Source organism: Solanum stenotomum, chromosome 11, assembly GCF_019186545.1.
Source record: "Solanum stenotomum isolate F172 chromosome 11, ASM1918654v1, whole genome shotgun sequence".
Classification (NCBI taxonomy): domain Eukaryota; kingdom Viridiplantae; phylum Streptophyta; class Magnoliopsida; order Solanales; family Solanaceae; genus Solanum; species Solanum stenotomum.
This window is the reverse complement of record NC_064292.1, coordinates 39,845,992-39,873,905: the sequence shown is the minus strand read 5'-3', so window position 1 is coordinate 39,873,905 and position 27,914 is coordinate 39,845,992. Positions and strand designations below refer to the sequence as shown.

General features: G+C 36.3%; 1 protein-coding gene across 3 annotated transcripts in view; it reads right to left on the bottom strand.

Annotated features, from left to right (window-relative positions):
- Window positions 1-27,121, bottom strand: part of LOC125844614 (DEAD-box ATP-dependent RNA helicase FANCM) — a 39,242-nt gene extending 12,121 nt beyond the window's left edge. For all 3 annotated transcript variants that reach the window (XR_007444158.1, XM_049523928.1, XM_049523929.1), the window contains exons 1-18: window positions 27,002-27,121; window positions 26,605-26,926; window positions 23,729-23,872; window positions 21,958-22,040; window positions 21,722-21,836; window positions 20,005-20,096; window positions 14,243-14,297; window positions 14,030-14,151; window positions 13,834-13,947; window positions 12,011-12,204; window positions 11,583-11,713; window positions 10,348-10,408; window positions 10,180-10,250; window positions 6,358-6,407; window positions 6,123-6,288; window positions 5,829-5,956; window positions 5,406-5,750; window positions 5,261-5,327 (exon numbers count right to left, since the gene is read on the bottom strand). Coding sequence is in view for 2 of the 3 variants with exons in the window: in XM_049523928.1 (XP_049379885.1) it covers window positions 5,261-5,327; window positions 5,406-5,750; window positions 5,829-5,956; window positions 6,123-6,288; window positions 6,358-6,407; window positions 10,180-10,250; window positions 10,348-10,408; window positions 11,583-11,713; window positions 12,011-12,204; window positions 13,834-13,947; window positions 14,030-14,151; window positions 14,243-14,297; window positions 20,005-20,096; window positions 21,722-21,836; window positions 21,958-22,040; window positions 23,729-23,872; window positions 26,605-26,926; window positions 27,002-27,040 (2,299 nt within the window). In the remaining variant the exon portion in view is untranslated. The remainder of the gene's footprint in view (window positions 1-5,260; window positions 5,328-5,405; window positions 5,751-5,828; window positions 5,957-6,122; window positions 6,289-6,357; window positions 6,408-10,179; window positions 10,251-10,347; window positions 10,409-11,582; window positions 11,714-12,010; window positions 12,205-13,833; window positions 13,948-14,029; window positions 14,152-14,242; window positions 14,298-20,004; window positions 20,097-21,721; window positions 21,837-21,957; window positions 22,041-23,728; window positions 23,873-26,604; window positions 26,927-27,001) is intronic.
- Window positions 27,122-27,914: the final 793 nt, after the last annotated feature.

The following is a 27,914-nucleotide window of genomic DNA, read 5'->3' as shown; positions in this document are numbered from 1 at the left end:
TAGTAAACTATAAGTAGAGATATTTACGGATTTTTTAAAATTTGTTTTCTTAGATAGATTCACGTGTACATGTATAAATAGCTCTTATTCTTGGAACAAAACAATGAGGAATTCTTCCATCCAAATTCTTGGTTTACTTAATGTTGGGCTCCCATATCATGTTGTGAGAAATATAGGATTATTGAATTGTATATCTACATTATTACATAGAGACACTATCTATAAACACTACTATACATTCTTTTACCAAGTAAGATGCTACATACTATTCTTATTCCAATTCTAAGTAAGATTGTATATTCTTATTCTAACACTCCCCTCAAACTGGTGCATACAATAATATGCACCTACCTTGTTACAAATGTAATTAATACGCGGACAAGTGAGGGACTTGGTAAAGATATTTGCAAGCTCATCACTTGACTTCACAAATTTTGTAATAATGAGTATTTTTTCTCTGACAAAGTGACCAACAATTTCAATATGCTTAGTGCTTTCATGAAACACTGATCTGACGCAATATGAAGGGCCGCTTGATTATCACACACAAGTTCCAAGTTCCATCTGACTGATTTCGCCAAATTTAAGCTCTCAGCAATTGTTTGATCCTAACTTGCTCACAAGTTCCTACAACCATTGCTCGATATTCTACTTCTGCACTAGATCGACCAACCACACTTTATTTCGTACTCTTCCACGACACCAGATTACCTCTTACTAAAACACAATATCCTAATGTAAAACGTCTATCAGAGGGTGATCCTGCCCAATCAGCATTTGTATATCCAATGATATGCTCATGGTCTTGATCTTCGAAGAGTAGTCTTTTACTAGGAGCTGATTATATATATCGCAAAATACAAACAACTACATCCCAAAGACTATCACAAGGGGAAGTCATAAACTGACTTACAACACTCACAGGAAAAAAGGAAAAGAGATGTCAGGTCTAGTCATTATGAGATAATTCAACTTTCCAACCAGTCATATATACCTTTCAGGATTACTGAATGGCTCCCCGTGTCCGAAAACGAGTTTAACATTTGGATCCATATGGGTGTCAATGGGTCTACATCCCATCATTCTTGTCTCCTCAAGAATGTCTAAGGCAAACTTGCATTGAGAAATAGCAAAACCTGGTCTAGACTTAGTAAACTTAATACCTAAAAAATACTTCAATCTGCTAAGGTCTTTAGGGGAAATGCTTAAAGAGATGTTGCTTCAAATTTGTGATACCATCTCGATTATTGCTAGTGATAACAATATCATCAACGTAAACAACCAAATAAATACAGAGATTTGGTGCAGAATGCTAATAAAACACAAAGTGATCAACTCCACTTTAAGTCATGCCAAACTCTTGAATTACTGTGTTGAATTTTCCAACCAAACCTCAAGGAGACTGTTTCAAATCATAGAGTGACTTACGCAATCGACATACAAGGCTACTAGACTCTCCTTGAGCAACAAAACTGGATGGTTGCTCCATATAAACTTCTTTCACAAGATTACCACGAAGAAAAACATTCTTAATGTCCAACTAATGAAGAGGCCAATGACGAACAACAGCCATAGATAAAAAAAGACAGACAAATGCTATTTTAGCCATAGCAGCGAAAGTATCACTATAATCAAGCCCAAATATCTGAGTATACCCTTTGGCAACAAGGTAAGCCTTAAGCCGATCAACCTGATTTTTTGGACCAATTTTACTGCATAAATCCAACAGCAATCGACAGTTGATTTACCTACAAGAAGGGAGACAAGCTCCCAAGTCCACTCATATGTAAAACAAACATCTCATTAATCATAGCATGCATCCATCCAGAATGAGAAAGTGCTTCACCTGTGGTCATAGCAATGGATAATAAAAACAAAGATGGTACAAAGGCATAATGGGGTGATCATACACGATGACAACTCAAGAAAGTATATTGTGGGTTAGCATTTTAAGTGGATGGCAAACCTTTTTTAGTGCAATTGATTGGCTAGATGGATGCAAGTCCGCAGTAGGAGTAGGGTCTGGCGCATGACATATATCATCTAGGACTAGTGTTGGGTGCGGACGGCGATTATAAGTCAAGAGTGGTGGCACTACAACTAGAGATCTAGAAGTAACCGTAGATTCGTCAAAAGTCTGTACAGGTAAGACATGAGGTATGGATAAGACCTCATTAGGATGATCAGAAGATGTACAGTAAGGTTAAGACTTAAAGAATGAGACATCGGCGGACATAAGATATAGATGGAGATTAGGTGAATAGTAATGATACCCTAATTGAACTCAAGAGTAACCAAGAAAGAAACATTTAAGAGCACAAGAGGGCTAATTTATCTTCTCGAGGAACTAAGTTATGAACAAAGCATGTGCTCCCAAAGACACGAGGAGAATAGAGAAGAGATGTGACTCAAGAAATAGTATGGAACGTGGAACTTGATTTTGAATAGAAGATGAGGAAATTATACTAACTAAATAACAAGATGCAAGGACTACATCGCCCCAAAAATGCAGTGGAACATGAGATTCAATGAGAAAAGTGCGAGAAGTCCCATGAGATGCCTATTCTTCCTTTCAGGGTGTAGCACAAAATGTCACAGATCACATGACAGATAATCTTGACATTTTCTAGCTTTCAATCACACAAAGCATCCTCTCTGAAGGTTGTAGTTGATAGGCCAACCTATAATAGCTTGGGACCTGGGACTGTTAAACCAACCTCCTCTATCAGCTTGTCATTTGTATGGGTGCCAAAACTTGCATTTAATTAAATCACTATGAATAGACTTGTCAAAGATCCATTGTTCAATCTCATTGTTTAAGATCTTATGACGAAGCAAGGGTGTAAAGCCTCTACATTTTGACAAATAGGTGCCTCGGACAGTTGTCAGCTCTAGTGTCACGTCTCCATTTAAAGCACATTGTCCGTTGGGACATCATTCCTCCCTACGTTAAAAAGTTGGCCTTATTTCACGAATATCTCTTCATTGGATTGTGAGTCATGCCAGTTTGCAAAACATTATCATAGCCCATTAGGTCCAAGGGTAAATAGACCGGTGTATTTTCTGAGTTAGTTCACTTCAATGTTTGGGGACCATCGTTGTTGTGTCCAAAACTGGGTACAAGTATTTTGATACTTTTGTGGATGACTTTTCTCGATTGACTTGGATTTATATAATGAAGAACCCCTTGGAAGTATTTTCCCACTTGGGTGCCTTTAGTCCCAAAGTTAAACTCAATACAATGTTTTGGTGCATGTATTAAGATGTATTAATACCAAAAAGTACATGTCATACCATTTCGAACCTACATGAGACAGCAAGGGATTCTCCACCGGCCATCTTGTGTTGAAACACCTTCTCAAATGGAGTAGTTGAAAGGAAGAATATGCATCTGCTTGAGACAGCTTGGGCACAAATGTTCCAACAAAAGTTCCGAAACAGTTTTGGGTCCGACGCAACCTCTACAATTCGTTTTCTAATAAATTGCAACCTTCTATTGTGCTTAAAGGTGATGTACCTTATAATGTTCTCTCTCCAAATAATTCATCATTCCACGTGGCCTAGGGTGTCTAGGAGCACATGTTATGTTCAAGATGTATAACCATTGTTACCTAGTTAGACCCAAAGGCGTTGAAGTGTGTTTGCTTAGACTATTTTTGTCTTCAAAAGGGGTATCATTGTTAGTTGTTACTTACTAAACTTGGTAAACATTTTGTGTCCACTAATGAGGTATTTTTGTAAAGTACACCATTCTACTGTGCACTTTCAAATTTTACAAGTTAGGGGGAGGAAGATGAGTGGTTAATATACCAAGTGACACCTTTAGATGTTTCAACTGAAATAAGATGTTCCTCCTACATCTCCCAGTTCTTCTATTAAGCACCAACTGATTTCAGTGTCTCAAATCAGTAGTTGCACCTTCTGCTTCAACATGACCACAAATTGTCCAAGTTTATTTCAAAAGGAGAGAGACCAATGATACATGTCAATCCATGCACCAATTCTTTTGTCATCAGACCCTCCTCCCCTTGATCCTCCCAAAAATTTTGATATTCCAATTGCTCTTCGCAAAGGTACACATCAATGCAAATCCACATATTCCATTGCTATTTTTTTTTTTCTTATCTCCTGCATCCAGTGTTTGATTGCCTCTCTTAACTCTATTTCTATCCCTAAAACTGTGAAGGACACATTGAATCATCCTAGATGGCACAAAGCAATGTTTGAGGATTTGAGGTTGTCTACCTCTTTATCCATAAGAAGATCCAAGGAAGCCTAATTTCTAGGGGTCAAGTGAAGATGGAAAAGCAATTGGGTAACATATTCACATATTCACATCTTCACGAAGGCTTTAAATGGAATTCAGGTAGAATAGCTTTGTATCAAATTGGGCACTATTAATATCTATGGACCAATTTGAGGAGAAGCATTATAGAATGAAGTATGAACACAGGCACCTTTTCAAATAGTGCACATCACACAATTATTGGTAGAGATATTTAGGAATTTTTCTGGTTTTGCTTCCTTAGATAGATTCAGTTGTACATGATAGCTCTTATTCTTGGAATAATACAATGAGGAATTTCTTCCCTTGTCTCTTTTAGTTACAGCACAAAACCAGATACAAACCGACTCGAAATATTTTTGAAAGTTGGTGTTAATTCATATATAAAATGACAAAATACAGGCAACAGGTTGAATGATTTCAATGTTTCTTACATTGAGATTAACCCCAGGGCTAAATGGGATATGCAAATTTATGTTGTAAAGTTCCAGTTCATGATCCAAATTGGACCAATGGACATTTGTCTATACTGGCACCATAAGTCAGATTTTTACTTTCTTGTTTGGGGGGAAGCTTCGCTAGGATGATCTATTTTGTTGTAGTGGCATAAACAAAAATGTGCAACCTTCATCTTTTACACGTCTCTATTAAATTATGATGGATACTAAGAAAAAAGTGTTGTTACATTGAAATGGCTGGAGATATATCTGCTGCATCATGTTAAACTTGTGTAAATTGCTGAAGATATCTTATCAAAGGCAAATTAACATATCATAACACAATTTGTAATAGTTGAATTATTGAATGTTAATACCAATTCCATTTGATGAAAAGATCAACAATTTCGGTCAGACTCAGTGATAATGTAGAGCCAATCTATTAGGGAAGTAAACAGATTATCAAACATAATTACTAAAATGTTCAAACTGCTGAATAGTTTTGCTGATGAATCTATTGAGTATGTATGAAAGTTACCTTTCAGATTTTCTTCACATGGTTCAGTAGCTTCAACTTTCATAGACAAATTTTCTGAAGTTTCATCCTGACCCATCAAAGAGAAGTGATTCAATTTTCAGTTATTCTACAAAATAAGAAGTTAAGCAAATGTCACTGTGAGAACCTCATTGCTAGAAGTGTTGACATCTCGAGGAAAAGGCATTTCTTGCAAATTTTGCATGGCATCTATTAGCATCCCTGTTCTAAATGAATGCACCACTCTGTGCACTTTGGATGGAAATGCCTGGGAATGACGGAAGGCAATAAGCGATGGTCTCCATGTGTCCTGAGCCTCCTGACCAGTAAACTTGAAATATTTTGCGAGCAAGTTTGCTTCTTCATCACTTAATTTTTTCTGGAATGCAGACACCTGTATAGGGTGAACATCTTTGGTGTTTTTTCCTCGAGGAACAAACTGTGGAATTGATAGCTTGAGAAAATGGACTTCTGGTTTAAAAATATGTGGAATCTACAATATACAAACAAACAAACTTAAGAAGGTAATGGTTTACATGAAGTGGTGAGAAAATCTGTTGATATGACATACCATCCTCGGACTGGAATGAAATGAAAAGCTATTCATTCCCCCATTTCTCATGTCTTTGATAATTGTCTTGCCGCTTGTTTGCTTCTGCAAGTAACCTTTTAACTCTCTTCCTTCGTAAGCTAAAACCAGTAGAACTTCATTAAGGAAATCTATTGAAATAAACACATCAAAAAATAATTTGGGTGCCAGAAACTGGATATTTCAAGTGCAGATAAAAAAAAAACTTGTACTTAAAGAAAACAATTTTTAGCAACTGAAAGGGGAAAAAAAAACCAAACTAGATGAAAAGGATATCAACTCTTCCTTCATGTTTCCTTCCTGTTCTGCCCATGCGCTGAATCATTCTCAAAGGTGATATATTAGCATCAAAGCATATGACAAGATCTACTTCCATGATGTCCAGACCTTCTTCACCAATTGATGTTGCAACAATGACATTGTATTCACCAGTTCGAAATTTCTACATGAAAAAGACAATTCAAGAAAGGTCGACTGCCAAGTGACAACAGAAAGAGAGCAAAAGAATTACCTCCAAAACAGCCTGTTGATTTTTTTGTGATTGGCCTTTTGATGCTTTGCCTGAAAAGAAGTTCATGAAACAATGGCATGAGAACTGCAGATTCTTAGAACTAAAAATGGAAGAGATGTGTGGAGGAAAATTTCAGTTTGACATATCATCATATCAGGAATTAGGACAAACTGAAATATTTGAGGAAAGATACACCATAAAAGTTAAAAGATATTCCTCCTCCAATTTAGTGAAAGGACTACCATTGTAATTCCATCCTGAGGACTGAAGATAATAAGTGTTTCACGTGATAAATGAGATATGAGCACCAGAAACACACAAGGGGAGTTGTCAAAGGCAGAAAGACTAGAAAGGCGCCAAGGTTTTGGTGTTCTGCTACGGCTTTAAGTGTAAAGCACAATTGAAGCATGGGCTTTAGCGAGAAAGGCTAATAAGGAATGTGTGTGCGTGTGATGCATGAAAAAAAATCATTGTAAAGACAATCATTTTTTTTGGACAAGAGAATTGAGAAAACTATAATCAAGAGAAAATATGAGGAAACAATCATGTCAACCATTTGATTTAGATGCTAAAATACAATTTTAAGTTTTTCGTGACTATTTTCTGTTACTAAATTTCCAGGTTCTTATAAACCTAATCACTAAAAATACATTACATTTTGTTAACAATAAATATAGTTACTTTATTAGATATTTATTTTCTAGTGCTACCCTCTTAAGGAAAACCCATGGCCCATAGGTGTTTGCCTGAAAACATTGGTGCCTGCACCCAAGCGCCTACCTGAGCTTCACATAACATCAGGACTTACACATGCCTAAAGTGAGTCTTTAGCAACACTGCGGCTACAAACTTTGTCATAAAGACTAAAGCACAGTAGTTTAAGTTTCACTTATCATAAATTACTTTTGCTACAGCATGCATTTCTCCATGGTATAACGTCATTCTTTGGCTTGTCTTTTTGGGGGAGGAGGGAAGCAGAATTAGCTATTACTACATAGCTGACTGTACATCAAACTTAGGAGGGATTCAAATTTTTAAATTTTGAAGCTCAAGCATATTGGTTTTGATCGCGCCAAAGCTCACACCCTGACCGAAAGATGTGATTCTAACACGTTGTAACTGGAAAGACACGGGAAATGGCAATGCAAGTATATGTCGTATCTTAAAACAGATGTATGTTCAGAAAATTGCAATTATGAGTTATGACTGAAGACCAACTGATAAGATCAAATATGAAGTCTGCTTAGGGTTTATGCAGTCCTTTCATCTTGTTATTTAATTAATAGAATGTCCTCATCTTCTATTTCGAACCAGGTTCCACATTCCATACTATATCCACAGTCACATCTCTATGCTATCCCTCCTCATGTATTTGGGAGCACATGCTTTGTTCATAACTTAGCCCCAAGAAAAGATAAATTAGCCCCTCGTGCTCTTAAATGTGTCTTTCTTGGTTACTCTCGAGTTCAAAAAGGGTATCGTTGCTATTCACATGATCTCCGCTGATATTTTTATGTCTGCCGATGTAACATTCTTTGAATCTCAACCTTACTACACATCTTCTGATCATCTTGATATCTCTGAGGTCTTACCCATACCTCAGGTCTTACCTGTACCGAATTTTGAGGGACCTACGGTATTTTCTCCATCTCCAGTTATAGTGCCACCACTCCTAACTTATCATCGACGTCCACGTCCAGCAATAGTCTCAAATGATTCATGTCATGCGCCGAACCCTGCTCCCACTGTCGCCTTGCCCCCTGCTAGCCAATCGATTGCACTTCAAAAAGGTATACGATCAACTCGAAATACTAATCCCCATTATACTTTCTTGATTTATCATCGTTTATCTTCACCCCATTATGCCTTTGTATTATCTTTGTCCTCTATTTCCATCCCTAAGACTACAGGAGAAGCACTTTCTCATTCTGGATGGAGGCAGGCTATGTTTGATGAGATGTCTGCTTTACATTCGAGTGGTACTTGGGAGCTTGTCTCCCTTCCTACAGGTAAGTCTACTGTTGGTTGTCGTTGGGTTTGTGCGGTCAAAATTGGTCCAAATGGTCAAGTCGATCGGCTTAAGGCTCGCCTTGTTACTAAAGGGTATATTCAGATATTTGGGCTAGATTATAGTGACACTTTCGCTCCTGTGGCCAAAATAGCATCAGTCCGTCTTTTTCTATCTATGGCGGCCGTTCGTCATTGGCCTCTTCATCAGTTGGACATTAAGAATGCTTTTCTGCATGGTGATCTTGAGGAAGAAGTCTATATGGAGCAACCACCTGGTTTTGTTGCTCAGGGGGAGTCTAGAAGCCTTGTATGTCGATTGCGTCGGTCACTATATGGTCTAAAACAGTCTCCTCGAGCTTGGTTTGGAAAGTTCAGCACAGTAATTCAGAAGTTTGGCATGACTCGTAGTGGCGCTGATCACTCTGTGTTTTATCGGCATTCAGCACCAAATCTGTGTATTTATTTGGTTGTTTACGTTGATGATATCGTTATCACTGGCAATGATCAAGTTGGTATCGCTAATTTGAAGCAGTATCTCTTTCAGCATTTCCAAACTAAAGACCTTGGCAGATTTAAGTATTTTCTTGGTATTGAGGTTGCTTAGTCTAGATCAGGTATTGTTATTTCTCAACGCAAGTATGCTTTAGACATTCTTGAGGAGACAGGAATGATGGGATGTAAACCCATTGACACTCCTATGGATCCGAATGTTAAACTCCTTCCAGGACAGGGGGAGCAACTCAGTAATCCTGAAAGGTATAGACGGTTGGTTGGAAAGTTGAATTACCTCACTGTGACTAGACCGGACATCTCTTTTCCTGTGAGTGTTGTAAGTCAGTTTATGACTTCTCCTTGTGATAGTCATTGGGATGCAGTTGTTCGTATTCTGCGATATATAAAGTCAGCTCCTGGTAAAGGACTACTCTTCGAGGATCAAGGCCATGAGCATATCACCGGATATACAGACGCTGATTGGGCAGGATCACCCTTTGATAGACGTTCTACATCCGGATATTGTGTCTTAGTTGGAGGTAATTTGGTGTCATGGAAGAGTAAGAAACAAAGTGTGGTTGCTCGATCCAGTGCAGAAGCAGAATATCGAGCAATGGCTGTAGCAACTTGTGAGCTAGTTTGGATCAAACAGTTGCTTGGAGAACTGAAGTTTGGAGAAACCGGTCATATGGAACTTGTGTGTGATAATCAAGCGGCCCTTCATATCGCATCAAATCCAGTGTTTCATGAGAGGACTAAGCACATTGAGATTGATTGTCACTTTGTAAGAGAAAAGATATTCTCAAGAGATATTGTTACCAAATTTGTGAAGTCAAATGATCAACTTGCAGATATCTTCACCAAGTCTCTTACCGGTCCTCGTATTAATTACATTTGTAACAAGCTAGGTACATATAATTTGTATGCACCAGCTTGAGGGGGAGTGTTAGAATAGAATAGGAAAACACAATCCTACACAAACTAGGAATAGTTTATAGTCTCCTATTTGGTGAGGAATTGTATTATATAGTGTCTATAAATAGGGTTCTCTATGTAATTATTACAACAACAATTCAATAATATTCTTTCCTTATATTTCTCACAAAGTCATTGCTGGGTAAAAACTTGATTTCAGCAAACATGGTAATGATAATAAACTGCTACATAAGGAGAAATGACCAGTACACCTTAATATTATTGCGCAAGAACAGTCAGACAGCCTTTTTCCAAGAGGAAAATAGCCCTTGTCTAACAAAGAAACAGATTAAAATACCAACACAGTAGGAAATTGATCCACTGAAACGTATAGAGTAGGGGTACCTGAGCTTTGGCCTATGAACTCAGTAGCTTTAACTAAATCCGTTAAACTCCTCAAAGAAAGCAATATGTCACTGCAGCCAAAATCAGGTTTTCAGAATTTTAAAGTAAGAATAATATTGCAATCAAGTAACTGAGAATAGCATTGCGAGGGACTCATAGAAGCTTTACCTGACACTTTGTCTAAAATTTGAGAAAATGATAACCCTTGATTTTTTTGGATCACTCATTTCTGCAACAGATGGAAGGATATCAAAGGAAATTACAAAGTAGGATGCACTAAATTTACCATGAGAAGGTCCAAACAAGAATTCTGAAAAAGAAAAAGGAAATCCTAGAGAGTGAAAACTACTAATAACTTAGTATCTGATATTACAGGATCCCACTTTCCATAAAGTCCAATTGACAATTTGCACAAGAGATGACATTTCTTCTTGCTAATTTAGTGCACCATATAGGAAATTGAGTGAGCTACATATTTAAAATGTTATAAATATAAATGGCTAGCCTAGATTTGACTGTACTCCAGTTTGCATCAGAAGCTACAAATGAACTTCAAATCCACCATCAGCAAAGAATAATGCTTTATATTCCACCTATTTCTATTTATCAACTTGACTTTGGTTTGTCATTTTCCCGAGGGTAAAAAAACCCTGAGCATGAGTGCAACACAGTGCTGAGAAGCTGATGACACCTAAAGCATGTGAGGCATTCATGATTCATCTTTTTAACATGAAAATCAATGTGTAATAAGGTACTATTACCAAAGGAGCTTATCTATGGCCTAAATATCTGCACTGCTTGTTTTGGTGGCCTTAAGACCCCTAACTTGGAACAAAGTTATCAGTAGACAATGTTTATCTTTCATTGACATGGTTCAAGAATTTTACGAACAGTCCAGACTGTAACAGAAGAAATAAGTTAAAAAATTGTGGTTTTGTGAAAGACGGGAATGGTAGAAGAATGTATTATCCCATTTAAAATTCCCTAGGACTAAACAACATTCTTAAGTTCGATTTCGTTTTCCAAATAAGTAACAAAAACTTCACAGAAAACAGTAGAAACTAAATCACAGCTCTCCAATATTAAACTCAAATGATATAGTTGCTGATGTGCCACTAGCTTTACCTCTATAAGGATTACTAAGATGGGAGAAATCTAAAATTTATAACAAGTACAATCCTTAAATGAATTTGCAAAATTAAAAGAATCGAATAACACACCCAAACTCTCAAACCTATAAACAAACAATCAAGATTTCATCAATAAAATGATGTCCTAACCAAAAACCATTAAAAACATGCTTCAAAGCTGTTTTGCATCCATATAACATAGACAGGTTGCTCATTGAACAGTTAAAATTAACAAATACTTGAACAAACAGAAGAATGTGATATGTAACATACTGAAATGATCAATCAGTATTTCCAACGTTTTTGATAACTTAGGACTAGGAGCACCATGAGATACAACTTGCTGCATTAAACGCTTTGCTTTCAAAAGAATTTCATTTCTTCCCATCAGTCGTCCGAAGAACCTGTAAACGACATGCACATATTTAGAGAACAGACAAAAGCTTCCATTAAACTATCTAATCTTTCAGAAAAAGAGGTAATAGTTTTACAAAATGGTGAAATTAACTGCACAATACGTATATGACTATATCTTGGATGCAATTGGTCGTTAGAAATGTGATGGCACATTGAAATGGATTGGGGCAGTATGTTATTAAGAGGGATATTATTGTTCAAACCAAATCCACTCATCAAAAACGAAATAGCACTCTTTCAGCAAGTTGAATTAATCAAATTCCGGAAGCTCAAAGAGGACAAACTTGGATTGCAGTTTTTCTTCAAGCATCTCAAATGCAGATTTTATTCCATGGCTCGAGAGCAGCTTCACTATATGGGAAAGTGTTATTAGAACTCCATATAGTCCATCAATTTCTTGAAACTTCACTTGAGGCAAATTTTGAGGTGGAGCTTCACGAAATCTTGACCGTGAATCAAGTATCAGATGTGGGCTTAACTGCCAATTGGACAAGACAAATAAACCTTAAGAAAGGAACAAGTGTGTGTGTATATATATAAAGGAGAGAGAGAGAGACTTAAAACAACAAAAAAACGAAGACAACTACATATACAGAAGAGGGATTGTCCTATCCAATGTTAGAAGTGACAACAGTAACATAAAATAGCTAAAATGGAAGAAGGGCACATTCTATATGTACATATGAACATGGTTAGCATGCTGACTGTATAATCTTAAGAAACTGGAAAACATGATACATTAACAAATCAATAGTTCAATTCTACTATTCCCTGCTCGTTCAATGTACCCTCTTGTATGCTAATGTGCTTTTGGTTAAAGCATATATAGGACCGCTTGTATTTTATATTACTCTGATTATCTCGCAGATTGAAAATCGTCCTGATCTGTACTTAACAGTAGAAACCTCCAGCATCATATTAGTACAATCTGTCATAAGAGCACACACCCCAAACATCTGAGTTTAGTGATGAGAAGACATTAAGAAGAAGAAAAAAATCAGGATATTTGAAACAGCAATTTACAATTCGACTTTTTCAGAAATTATACCTTACTAACATTAAGGCCTCAACTGCACTTTACGAGGGTCTGAATTTGAATGGTTAAAATTTCAGGCCATTAAGTGCTGTTTTTAAATTTTAAAAATCACTTAATAGGTCTGAAAGCATTTAATTCGGTCAAATCTGTGAGAGAGTCTTAATCCTATTGAAAGTCTTTTTAAGATGCTGCGTTATTTCCCCAAAAAGCTTACACGTCGTTTTTTTCCTCTCTTAATTATGCCTTCTCTCTCTCTCTCTCTCTCTCTCTCTCTCCAAGAATCAGCACCTCCTCTCTCTTTTAGACCGCTATTGAATTTTTTTCTCTTGAACTAGTCAGAATTTAAAAAGATTACAAATTCTTTGTTTATTAATTTGTATATTCACAATATTCTTGGTATTACAGCTTGCTTCTCCAGAACTCTGAAATTTTGTTGCATAATTTTTTTAATTCAATGAAGTGTATAAAGTCAAGGCACTTCCCTCTCTTGATGGTGAAACTTGATTGACTAACACTAGGAACCAATTCGGATAAAGAAGGAGAGAGGCGATTCGTACTAACGACTAGGATTTATCTCTTTCGCAGCTCACAATAATCATTCTACCGAGATATCTTTAGAAAAGTTATTTTCTCTATTGGATTCTCAGTTAGCTGACTAGAAATCGAATTATCCCGCCGATTGGATGAAACCACTTCTTTTGTGCCTGTCTGATTCGATGTTGTCTTCCGACTTCACTAAGAAAGAATTTCGACTGACCCAGTATTGACTTATTATACAAGTTTTGGATTTCCCATGACCGTAGGAAAGGAGCCACATGGAGGCATTAGCATCCGTTTAATAGTAGACTTCATCACTATAATCCACTTAGAATTGCAAACACGAAAAGAAAAAAATAACTAGAACAAAAAATAGGATGAACGTGAAAAAAATAACAAACTTCATTGAACAAGTATCCTAACCTGAACTGTGTTGTTGACTGACTAGTCAGACCAGCAAATCCAAAAATGTAGCAAATAATTATACTATGATTAAATAAACATCTAAAAAATTTTAAGGTATAGTAGCCATACTGTCCGGCAGTCTCTATTAACTTGTAGTCCGTATGCACGAAGCCGAGATGCTAATGGGTCCATTACTTCAAAGAGGAGTTCCCCAACTTCAACAGCATCTTGGCCCATGGGAACCTGAAAGTATATTACAAAATTTTGAATATAAACAACGAAGAAAAAGCTTCAGCAGAGAGCCAAAAGGGAGTTAAATTTATACTGTTATCTGTTCAATCTTTCGAGCATGCACATATGGTAGCACATCTGGGTCAGTTTCATTTCGATATTCAAGTGTTGATATTTGCAAGTTATCAATCACTTTCTGAACTGCTTGCCTTTTAGCTGACACATGGAAGATCCCAATAAGAAGGTGACATAAGGCATGAGACCAATTTAAATTCCAATAAAGTCCAGCAGATAAATAGCTACTTACACCCAGGTGTAGCAGTTAATGCTAATATCCTAACTTGGACATGAAATGCCATCAACTACAAATAAATCGAAAAAGTTAGAATTTGAACCAACCAAATACAGATAAATACTGCTGGTAAGTAAGAGACGGGGTGGACTCAATATCAGAGAGCTGAAAACACAAAACAAGAGTTTGATGATGAAATGGTTGTGGAAATTGGTCTCACCAGAAGTATCTCTATGGAAGGAAGTAATAATAGAAAAATATGGCATGGAGGATAAATGGATGACAGAGGTGGTCACCAACCCTTACAATTGTAGTGTATGGAGGTCTATCAGGAACCTATGGCAGCTGGTCAAAGAGAGAACCAGCTGCAAGGTGGGCAATGGAGAAAAAGTAGCTTTTTGGAATGACATTTGGTGTGGACAGGAAGCACTCAAACATGCCTTCCCTGTACTACATAGTCTGAGCCAAGGACAAGAAGCAACAGTGGCAGAGTTATGGACAGGACAAGGGTGGAACCTGTTTCTAAGAATGGGACTAAATGATTGGGAGATGACAACCATAGCAAGATTTCATGATACAATGCAAATGGCTACCAATCTGACAGGAGAGGAAGATAGACTAGTATGGAAGGGGGAGAGAGGGGGAGAGTTCACTGTAAAATCAGCATACAGAGAACTCAGGTCTACGGAGGAGCAGCATGCAGGATGGCACTGGAGGATGATCTGGAGAACAGAAATTCCCTACAAGGTGAATTACTTCACATGGCTCTTGGCAAAGCAGGCAGTCTTGACACATGAGAACTTAAACAAGAGGAAACCCAATCTACGCTCTAGTTGCTATCTATGTGAAGAACAGGTGGAGACAATCAACCATCTCTTTTTACACTGTAAATGGACTGATCAATTGTGGCAGATGTTTATCCAAAAGAGGAAGATTAAGTGGACAAAGCCTGGGAGTATTATAGAAGTCCTACAATGCTGGAACAGGGATGGAAATGCAGGAAAATATGAGAAGAGATGGAGGATTGTCCCAGCTTGCATTTGGTGGACAATTTGGAAGGAAAGGAATCAAAGATGCTTTGAAGGAAAACAGAACAATATCCAAAAGATAAAGACTAATTGCCTAGGGCTTTATTATTTTTGGTGTAAGCAAGTAGTAATAGAAGATGCTGAAAATGTGTTTAATATTATTGACTGGTTGTAACTAGAAGATCCTAGGAATGATGTAGGTAAAACTTTTTGGAGGGGGACTACACTTTGATGTAGTATACCTGTGGATATATAGAAGTAATGTTACCTTTCTCAAAAAAAAAATACAGATAAATCAAGGAATTGAGATGGCAATTTCTAAAGAAAATAATAGTAAGAACACAACTGAAATTTAAGCTCTCTGTGTATTGATGATTGCTAATGATACCTGTACAACACATTGAAGAGTCCTCCAACCTACTTCCTGGGCTATGCTTATCTTCTAGCAGTATTTGTGTATGTCACGCACACATTATGTTATCAGTTTATCACCAAGTGTACTATACCCGTAGGATATTAACTTGGCAACTATGTTTTAGGAGTAAATCTTAAACACATAAAACAGTAAGCAACATACAACCTGATTGTAGGGTCCTAAGCTAACCAGGATAAGAATGTCTATCCTTCCCCCTCCCCCTCCCCCCACCCCCTCAAGCAGGAGTTGGGGTGTCCCACAACTTCTAGCTTGGTTTGTAATGTCTCAAACTGCACTCCGGAAGGGAGCTATGCTTAACGGGAACTGGTCTGATAATCTAAGACTTCCGCTTAATGTTTCTCTTATATTTGGGGACTGGAACTTCTTAAAAAAAGAAAATTATCAAGGAATATATTCATTAAATATTTTGAGCCTTTCAACAATTTAACTAATTTTACCTTTCGGATATGTATTACATATTCAAATCTGTTTGAACTAGAGGAGGAAAAAAGAGGAGACCGAATCCAATTCTTTTAGATACTTTATCTAAGAAACTCGACCCATCTATGTTCTAGAACACTCCTGTGTACAAGAGGTACACCAAAAAATTGAGAACCTACAAACTGTGAGAAATATAGGAGAATTAATTTTTTTATTGAATTGTGTATCCACATTATTACATTGTCTTATTTATAGACACTACGTAACAATCCTCATCCAAGTAGGATTTTTATATACTATTCCTATTTTTTTTCCTATTCTAACCTCCCCTCAAGATGGTGCATACAAGTCATATAAACCGACTTGTTACAAATGCAACTAATATGAGGACCAGTGAAGGACTTGGTGAAGATATCTACAAGTTGATCACTCGACTTCACAAATTTTGTAACAATATCGCACAAAAATATTTTCTCTAAGAAAGTGACAGTCAATTTCAATGTAATTAGTTCTCTAATGAAATACCGAATTTGATGCAATATTAAGGGTCACTTGGTTATCACACACAAGTTCCATCTGACTGATTCTCTAATTTAGTTCTCTGAGTAACTGTTTAATCCAAATTAGCTCACAAGTTGCTACAACATTGCTTTGTATTCTTCTTTTGCACTAGATTGAGCAACCACACTTTGTTTCTTACTCTACCTCCTACTAAAACACAATATATGGATGTCGAACATCTATTAGAGGATGATCCTGCCCAATCAACATTTGCACATCCAATGATCTACTCATGGCCTCGATCCTGGAAGAGTAGTCCTTATAGACAACTGCATCCTAATGACTATCATAGGGGGAATTCATAAATTGGCCAAATGGTACTCTACAACTAAACAGTTCTTCACAAAAGACACACATCCTTCAATACAAATAGCAATCTCATGGGTGCCCCAAAAAGAAATTAAGGATAAAAGGCTATTCTTTAATGTACAAAATTAATTCAGTTTCTATCAAAAGTTATCCTAATTCTCTCCAAACCCGCATAAGAGCTAACGGAGCAATATCCCATGCACTGTATCTCCTCTTTCTTCTTCTAAAGGTTCAACTAAATAAAGTGTCCTTCACCGTTCCTTGCATGGTCGACGGAAATCCAAACTATCTGTAGAAAAAGGAGGTTGACATCCTCTCCCAATATTTTACACATAAAGCACCAACTAACACAAGTAATTCTGCTCTTCCTCATGTTTTCAGCAGTCAAGATCACTAGACTAATGGCAACCAGACAAGAAAACAGACTTTTCTTGGTGCCTTAGGAATCCAAGCAGATAAGTGTGGGATAAAATGCTAAGTTGCTCGGACTTTCCACTTACGGTGCCACACCCATGTCGACTGTTGACATAACGTGGGTGTGAATGTAGGTGGGGGATACATACCATATTTGATCAGCCGATTATAGATACTTTGACCAAAATTGACGGAGAAATTCATGACAAATACAATAACTTTTGTAATCAAAACAAAAGCTAAGTGGAATTGAAGAAAATGGAATACCTTGTGTATAGAAAATTTCCATGTTAGTCATTTTCCTTTAATCTCTTTCTAGAATTCTCCTCTTGATCAATATTTTTTCCTCGGAATACCTTGTAAGTTTTCCACGTAATGTCTCATAATTTATACATATAACTCTTATTTTTTTATTTAAATTATTTATAGTTGAATCCCCGCACCAGTATCTGTACCTGAATCCCTATTCTTTGTTTTGAGATAAAGGTAACTGTGTATTCACAAAAGGCTCATCATCAATTAAATGATGAGCATAGGTCACTTACAATCTCATCAGAGCATATCAAACTACCCTATGGGAGATTACAAATTAGCTATGAAGTCATCAAAAAGTTCTATATCCCCCATCATATCTTGTTTACACCAAAAGTACAAAAACTAAGACAATTCATTCAATTTTCTGGATGTTGTTTCTCTTATCCACAAAGCATCTTCCGTTCCTTTCTTTCCATAGGGACCACCAGATCCAGGCTGGGATTAACTCCCACCAATCTTCATTTGACTCCCTTCTTCCTATCTCCTTCCAGCTGTAAAGCAAATCCTTAGTGGACTTTGGAATTGCCCAGCATACACCAAGAAGACCAAGAAACATGTTCCACAAGCTTGTAGCTACTTTGCAATGAAGGAATAAGTGACAATTAACTTCTGCATCTTGATCACACATAAAGCATCTTGAGCATAATTGTCTGCCTTTCTTTTGAAGCACTTCATGTGTTAAGCAGGCCCTTTTGCACACTAACCAAGCAAAACATGAATCCCTATTCCCGAATCTAATAATTTAGATCAAGAAGGATCCGACCTCTAGATCCGCACCTGTATCAAACGCTCACACCGGAGAACCTTAGGGGATAAGTGCCTCAAAGAAACACAGAAATGTAAAGACTTCCTGCTGTTCAAACACAACTTTTGTGCTATATGAGTAGAACTAACCACTTAAAAAAACACTTATGATCCTCACATTTTCCTTGGGTACCAGATTAAAAGTATACAGCACAATGGACCTTGAGAAAATGAAATAAGCATTTGAATTTTGGAACTCATAGAAGCCTGTCTGTTTGGAATTTGGAAATGGGCCAAATTTGATCACCGGCAGGAGTTGGCCAAGGATTTGGCTTTAGCAGGGAAAAGCAGAACAAGAATCTGAGGTAGAATGCTGAATTGGATATATAAAGTTGGCACTAGACCAACAATTAGTTTCTACATCTACATAGAGAAAAATGAAGCAAATAAATTATTCCCACAACCCCTTTATGTCAGTTATCACAATGACAAATTAGTCTTGCCAAATGTACGGTTAGCCCTAAAGCGAGATGCAAAACATGATGAGCACTTCGCCTCGCTTAGTGGGTGCTTCACTCTCGTCATCAAAGCTCTAAGGCATACTTTCCTCTCTAATGAGTGTAATCCTAAGACGCGACACTAAACAAATCCTATTTTAATTTATTATAAAAAAAATCAATTTATTTGTCCATATAATTATTATTCATGCTTGCAATTATTAGTCTTGGACTACACATATATTTCTATATTTTTTCTCCATTTGCCTTTATTTGCACTTAACACCCCAATGGACCTTAGAGATTTTTTGCGCTTTTTGTGTTTGATAACAATGCCAGATACAAAAAAATAAATAAAGAGAACATGATGAATTTTTTGGTCCCGTATTCTTGAATATCTATAGCTTTGCTTCTTGATTTGCTATACTCAGAGTACATGGGAATGCTCTGTTAAAGAACTTGGAGTAAAATGTCTTTTACAACCGACATAGAATTAGTACTGCCCTTTCCTCATTCTGCTCACACTTGAGAAATCAAATCCATGATACTTTTGAACCTCAGACAGTACCATTTTGGTGCTGTAATTCATGAATAAAACTACTGTACTTGTAAAAAGTTACAGAGAGGACTTTAAATTTCATGAATTCCTCTTTCTATTGAAAAAGATATCCATGCACCTCCACATCATTGTAATAATTAATTCTGGAGTGCAGGATGTAATTGTTGATACACTGTCCAAATTATAGAAGCTTACTATCAAAAAGGAGAGAGGGAGATCGCCTTTCTATTTCTCTCACCTCCCCAAGAATAGGTATTCTCATGCAATAAATCTAAATAGTAAATAGTCGACACAGAGAGAACATTGAGCATATTTCCCAGTCATCTAAATTTTTTTTAGAAATACTGATTATCAACTGAAAGGAGAGAACAATCATAAACAGATACGAGGTGAAATTCACATAGCAAAGCAACTCATAAAGTTCCAATATAGTGTCACGTTGAAACAGGTATGAAGCAATGTTTAGAAGATCTACTTTTAAAAAACTGACAAACCTCGCGAACTACTACACAATAAGAGTAATTTCCACTTGCACGATGAGCCTCGTCGATTACCAAGCAAACTAGATGTTTCATGAAGCATATTCCTGTGATATATTTACAGATATTACTTCATAAATGTTCAATATGGTCTAAGAAGGGAATATTACAAAGATATGAGATTTACAATTATCTTAATCAAAAGGAAATATATCCAATGTGCATTCAACCTCTAGTCATGAAGTATTTCCTCGAATTAACACATTTATATGCAAGGACTCATCTGATTGATGTGCTAGCAACTTTTCACCCAAGTCCACATTCTAGCATTATAAAAGAATTAAAACAAAAAAGTTACACCAACAGCTTTTTATTTATACTAACAAAGTAATCAACCGAGGCTAAGTTGGATCTATTTGGGGTGTTCGCCATTGGCTATAGTAATCATATGTTAAAATCTGACTGTTGGAGAACTTCCCTTGTGTATACTATATTATATATTCCAAGACAGCACAAGATAAGTTCCATTTTGAATCAAGAAGGGATAGCAATCAAGTTTGCCAAGAAGCATGCAGTCCCTTGGAAAAAGCACCATAACCATTAACTAAAAACAGATACCCGACCCTAAAGAATGAAGTTGACTCATATGATAGCCCCCTAACGAATGACTTCACCTCCACGACGGAAAACCAATGACACCATAATCATGGAACATAAAAATATCAGGACTGAGCTGATGATGACCATAATGGACAGGAAAATCCATAATCAAATCCAAGTAATTTAAGGAGTTACTCCCCCGTCCCATTTTATGTGAGGTAGTTTGACTTGGCACGGAATTTAAGAAAAAAAGGAAGACTTTTAAAACTTGTGGTCCAAAATGAATGATAGAAATTTGTGTGGCTGTAAATCATTTCATTAAGGGTAAAATAGACATTTTACAGTCCAATTGTTACTTAATATAGAAATGTGTCATTCTTTTTGGGTCTGACTAAAAAGGAAAGTAAGTCCCATAAACTGGGACAGAGGGAGTATTAAACTGTTAAAAGCTCATAAGCAAATAACAACGTTTTGAGCGTCAATTAACCTAAACAAGTTATACTCAAAGTTGTTATCGTCAAGTAAACATAATTGAATTTACTACAACTTAACATCTACAATCTTAACCATCTGATACCTCTAATACCTTATTTTTTTCATATTTGGAGCATATTTAGATAGTATCTAAGCAGAACAATTCTATTTGGGCCGAGCAATTAACCTATTGTAATTCTTATTTAAACCTGGAATCCTTAAAATATTAGTGTTCTCAAGTTTCTTCTAGATACTTACATCTGATTTTTTCTTTAAAATAAGAAAGTTTAATCACAAAATTCACTTGCTAGTTAAATAGCTTCTTATCTGCAGAAAGTGTGGAGTTAATATCTGAAAATACCTCCAAGAATATGTCAAAAAATACATACAAATATATGGATTCAGTTTTAGACATGTTTCCAACACCTCTGATAAGAGAGATTACGGTTGGTGACGCTAAAGTGATCCAATACAAATATAAGTGACTCTCCTCTAGCTTATGCATTGACATCCAGAAAATCAAATACCTCACTGGAAGTTAAGTTCTATTTCCTATCATGAAGGCACAAATCATGTGCAGGTTAGACCTCGAATAACTGGAAAACACGAAAACTATAAACACATAAAAATGTATCCACACTAGAGTGCAGAATGTCACCAGAATGTATATCCTTCTCCAGCACTTGTGGAGTTACAAAGAAAACTCGTCTCTCTTTCCATAAACTTGCTCTTCTCGAAGGATTTGTTTGACCTGTCAGATCAATTGTGCACTCCTGCAATCAGTTTAATACAATTGTCTCAAAATGTAAATAACAGAACATTTGCTCTTTTAGGACATTGGATTAGGAAAACAACTTTAAACCAATATAAAGCAAAATAAAACTCCTAGCTTACTTGTGGAATATCTACAAACTTGTGTAATGCTTCCACCTGCTGCAGAACAAGTGGGCGTGAAGGAGCTGCAAAAACAATTTTTCCTGCCATTGGAACACCATCCTAAACAGTGAATCCAAAGGATTTAAAATATCATCTAAACAGATATATATATATATATACTGAAGGGCTCATCAGGATTCAGCCATGAACTCATTTCTCCTTTGTTCATAAACTCGAAAAATGCTTAAAATGAAGTATCTGGCCTAATATGGTTGTTGCATAATACTTCACAGTTATGAGCATAAGATGTGCACTCAATACACAAGAACTCAATACCTTGAAAAGTCAAAGCAAAATGTAACAAGTAGAATTAGCTGCTGACAGACTAAGTTGCTCAGACTCAGGTGCGGGTGTTCGATACGGGTGCTGATGTAGAGGTCGGATCCTTCAAGATCTAATTTTTAAGATTCAGGGATATGGATCCATGTGTATCCCGTGTGGATACAGGTGCGGGGATTCACCTAAATATCATTAAAATATCTAAAAATGGAGTTATAAAACCTAAATTATGAGATATTATATGGAGAACTTGAGGAGAATCATGGAAGGAGATTAAAGGAAAATGGGTTACATAGAATTTTTTATATAAAAGGTATTTCATTTTCTTCAATTTCACCTTAGCTTTTGTATTGATTATAGAAATCATTAAAACTGTCTAGACTTTCTCCATCGATTTTGGTCAAAGTACCCACAATCCGTTGACCAAATCGGACACAAATCCCACACCCACACCCATGTCGTGTCGACACGGGTGCGGCACCAAAAGTAAAGAGTCCGAGCAGCTTAGCTGACAGATGTGCATCGAAATCAAAATGATGATTGGCAAATGGCAAGAGCTTAATAAGTGATGTTTATGCCAAAATACTCGAGGTTTACCGGTTCATATATCATAAATTTAAACTTGCTCTTCTGCAGCATGTAGCAGTGGATGTTTAGAAACCGTGGGGATTTTCGCATGTGGAGTTCTTGATACGTCTTTCAAAACAAACCCTTCATTTCTTTGTTATACAGGGTGCATGATAGTTGAAATTGTGAAAGATGTAATCAAATTAAAGAGGATAAAGGGAGGAGAAAGCATGGAGTCCTACAATTGCTATAGAAGTGATCAGGTCACACTTGCACAACTTCATTTGTCATCTGAATGAATGAGATAGTGTTAGATTAGAAGGAGGAGGACTACAAACATCTGTCCCTTGAACCAGCAGGGAACCATGCATTTCTCACGAGCAGGGATTTTGCGTGTCCAGGATCCCTTTAGGTCTACCGGTGACTGACTAGGGGGTTACAACCGTTTATTGGGGGTGGAAAACGAATCGGCATCTCAATGTGATACAACCGTTTGAGTTTTTTTGGGAAATTATGTTGAGTCCATCGAAACCATACAATGAAAAATAAGAGGAGAGCAAAGCCCCAATGACACACTATTGACTAACCATTTCACAATTAAACCACTATTTAAACTTCCCAGTCTTTTCAACCTTGTACTCTTAATATATGTAGAGGTTAAATTGGGTTTAGTTTATCGGGATGCAGAGAGTAAATTCCAATGTTCAAAGCACCTACTTAATATTCTTGTATAGCTCAAGATTTCAGCAGATTCAGCTGAGACTAACCTTGCTTCTCATAAACTAACACTCCAATGTAGAGACATGATGAGAGTAATTCTTGGAAATAGAATGGTGACAAGTTCAAAAGAGTAAGAAATAAGATAGTTGTAGCATTGCATTACCTTCTGGGAACCACCTGAAATAATTATACATTACAACAGCAGCAATAAATGTCTTTCCAAGTCCTGTGGGTAATGTTACTAAGGTGTTGCTAAAAAGAGCAGTGCGGATGATAGAAAATTGATAATCACGACGATCGAAATTTACTGCAAGGAAAAAGAAGGTAAATGAGCATGAGTCTTCATTCCAAGAAGCTTCTACAATGATTTATATAAAAGATAGTAAAAGACTATCAGTTAAATCATAGAGCTTATAATTGTCCATGCAAAAGTTTCATTCAAGCAGCATAATCTACTGTATTTAAGTAACATGCTAGCACACTGAGGGTACTTACAATTTTAAAAAGAGAAGTCTTAAAACTATAAAAGGAAAGGAGGGAGACTAGCACTTGGCAAAAAAAATTACTACCTCCGTTCACTTTTACTTGTCACATTTGGACTAGGCACACCCATTAAGAAAATAATAATTGACATAGAAATTTTACCACACTATCCGTATTAATTGATGTTTAGTATTAGATCTTGAGAAACAATTTGGAGAATAAGTAACTAATGCTAAGGGTAAAATATGGAAAAAAATTGACTTCTCTTGATATGTTAAAAGTGACAAGTAAAAGTGAAAATCTATTTTCGGAATAGTGTACAAGTAAAAGTGAACAAAGGGAGTATAATTATTTTCCAAAGATCAACATAAAATGACTTTCACCTATTCGCACCATTGCTATATTATTATTATTATATGTATAAGGATAACAATAAATTAACCAAGTGAAATACAACACATGATTCTTCTTTGGTTCTTTCTTTTCAATACTGGTGATGTTCGACCAATAAACACGGGCCTCGACTGATTCATTTGGCAGTTACTACACACACAAGCGCAGTTGTCAGCTCAACCTGCTCACAGAGGATGGAAAAGATACTACCGAGTATTGTAGTTGAGATTCAACCACTCCAAGTTGTACTTATACACCTCAACCACTCAGTGATCCCCTTGGGGATACAACAAACCGTATATATTAATTCCTAACATGCCCAATCAACAACTAAAGTAACTATCATACCTGTTGGGTGAGTATGAACAAACTCCCAGGTGAAAAGTAGCAAACAAAAAGAAGCTACTTATGAGGTTTTGGATACGCCTTTCGGGGAAAACAATGTGGGCTTGGCTCAAAACAAATAATATCACACTATGTTAAGAGTATCTTTGGGTTGTTTTACCCCAACAAAAGGCATTAGAACCAATGGTTTGGCGGAAGAGATAGCGGAGTGATGGCATGGCGTCCAAGTTCATTCTTCGATATATCTCACTCCACTATGCTAGAAGACTGAGCAGCTTCAGTTTATTACCAACCTCGGGTTCAACAACTGTTGCGCAAAGCCTAAACCTTACTCCTTTCCTTCTATCAGAACTGGCAACAGATCTCTAGATCCGATGCAACTAGAAGTCAGTCGATTCCATCTAAGAAAGGTTTCAATCCAAACCCATTGTCAAGTGAAACTCCGCTTCTTAAGAGCTTATTTGGACAAACTCATTCCCTTACTCGTTGTCTAATATTCCACTCGCTTCCTTTGGAAAAAGAGTCTAAACTAATAGTCATCGCCTTTCCCTTTCGACTGGACAAATTCAATAGCTGCTCCTAGCCCAATTCCAAGATTTGGACCTCTTTCAGGTTTGAAAGAAACCCTTATTCCATCAACAACTCAATCGACTTATTGCCTTTGCATGCATATGGGTCGGGTTTACTACCTTTACTCGTAGCTTGAAGACAACACACAAAGAAGAAGATTGTGGGCTTGGTGGTCATAAATACTCGAATAATGTGGGTGGCACACAATTAATCTTCAAATTAGCCCATGAATAGTGATGGGTCATGTGGAACTTGGTTCAAGAGGGAGATTGTGGGTGCGTGTGAATAAAGTCCTAAATGAACAGTAGAAAGAAAAAGAAGTTACTTATGAGGTGTTGAATTCTCTTAATGGTATTAGGCGTTTTAGGGGAAACCGTGTAGGCCTGGGCCAAAGTAGACGATGTAACCCCAGGGGCAGTGCACAGTTTACAGGACCAGCTTTAAATCAACTTCAGACCCGCAATGTCTGAAGTTCAACGGGTAATCAACTTTTGAAATGCGGTGATAAATCAACTTTTGACATGAGGTGTATGAAGTTTGGTTTGGCAAAAGATTTGTTTGACATGAGACATTCGCATCTGAAGTTTGGTTTGTCAAAGTCTAATTTCAGCCAATCTGAAAACAAGCAAACTTCGGGCAATTTTGCCTGAACATAAGGCACATATGCCTAAAGCTTGGCCTTTATTGCTTGAATTTAGGGCACATATGCTTGAAGTTTAGTCATTTTTGTCTAAACGAACTTTTGCCCAGAAACAACTTGTTCTTCAAATTTTAACAATTCAATACATAAAGCTACTCCAAATCAGCTCAAATTTGAAACATAGTTCCAAATATCATAAAGAACAAATCCTAAATTATTAATTTGTCAAAACAACACCAAATCTAACAACCTCATTTTGCAACAATGGTGATTTTCCAATGTTTCATGTTTTTCCAACAACCCACTTGAATTCCCTTTTCATATTCAAAATTCAGAACCGGCATCTTCAAAGCATTATACTTCAATTGGTATATATATTAGCCAACAAATCCTACGTTTACACTGAGTAGAGTAAATGTTTGCATCAGGTAGAGACACGTTCAGCTTTAATCGAAGTTCATATTATTTGGGACATATGCAGCAACTCAAATGAAGAATCCATGAAACATAAAGCAAATAGAACATAACTGCTCACATTTTTACTTCTATAAAACATTAATATGTAAAAACAGATAATTTGAAGTAGAAAAAACAGTGAAAAAAAGAACCTGGGAAAATCCAAGTTTTTGCAGCCTCCGGATCAATCTCAACATAACTAGGCCCATATGATTCAACTTCATTTCCGTTCTTTGCTCCAAACCCATTTCGATTTTCCTGTTCCAGACTAGATTTCTCGGCATTCTTGGTGGAATTTTGGATAAATTTATCAAGTGTGGATTGTCTAGAAGAAGAAGAAGCAAAAGGGTATTTGTGGGTTTCCTTAATTTGTTGATTTGAATGAGAAGTAGAAGCAAAATCGGAAGAAGATGGCCTGTTGGAAATGGCTGTTGCTTCATCGATTTCTTTCACAGCTGAATCCCAATCAAATTCCTGTACAAAATAGAGAGAAAAGGTTTAGAATCAGAAAGCAAAGGGAAACAAAGCACAAGCATATAAAGAGCTTACATCGTCGTCGTCGTCAACTATGTAAAGAGGTGTGGCCATTGAGGAATAGAGAGCAGAGAAGTAGTGTACTGGAGAAGGAGGGAAAGTTGTAAAAGCCCTTTGAATGACAGGAAATGGGAAAATAGCGCCAGGAGATCCTTTACATATAATATTACTAGTTTCACGGCATGTGTATATAGCATATATAGTATAAGATGTAAAATAGAATTAATATTATTAAATTAATATTTTTAGTAAATAATTATAATTGAAAGAACTTAGGATCAATGTTTTTAAATGATTAATATATATTGTTATAGAGTTACTTGTATTTTGAAATTATATTGACCAGATATCATTGAAACATTTCAAAATACATTCAGAATTTAAATATGGTGAGAAAGTGACATTTCTTTAGTAGTATTATTTTTACTTCACTCAAATTTGTAAACAAATCTAACCAACAAATTTATTTTAAAGAAAATATCAATAGTCTTTCTTCTTGAGATTATGAACATAAATGATGGACACCATTTAAGTATAATTATTCTCTTAAAAATTCATACTTGAAATTTAGTATGTGCATGACACTAATAAGGATTATCATAAATATTTCAATATTTTATCTTTGTACGTAATTTATTTTTTACAAAATATTATTACTCAATTAATATTTGAGTAAGACTATCATAAAGAAGTAATTTTACAAAAAAAAAAAAGGTACTTTGTTGTTATAATGAATGGTGGTTAAATAGAGGTTTGAGTGTATGTCAAATATTTAGCTTGACCAACACTTTGTTATATATATACATTTTAGTACCATAATTTAATTTTAATATATGAACATCACCTTTGGTGAAAAATATTTCATTTCATTAAGTTTCTACCTTATCTTTGTCGAATTGTAGTCTTTTCATTTTTGCTGCCGTATACA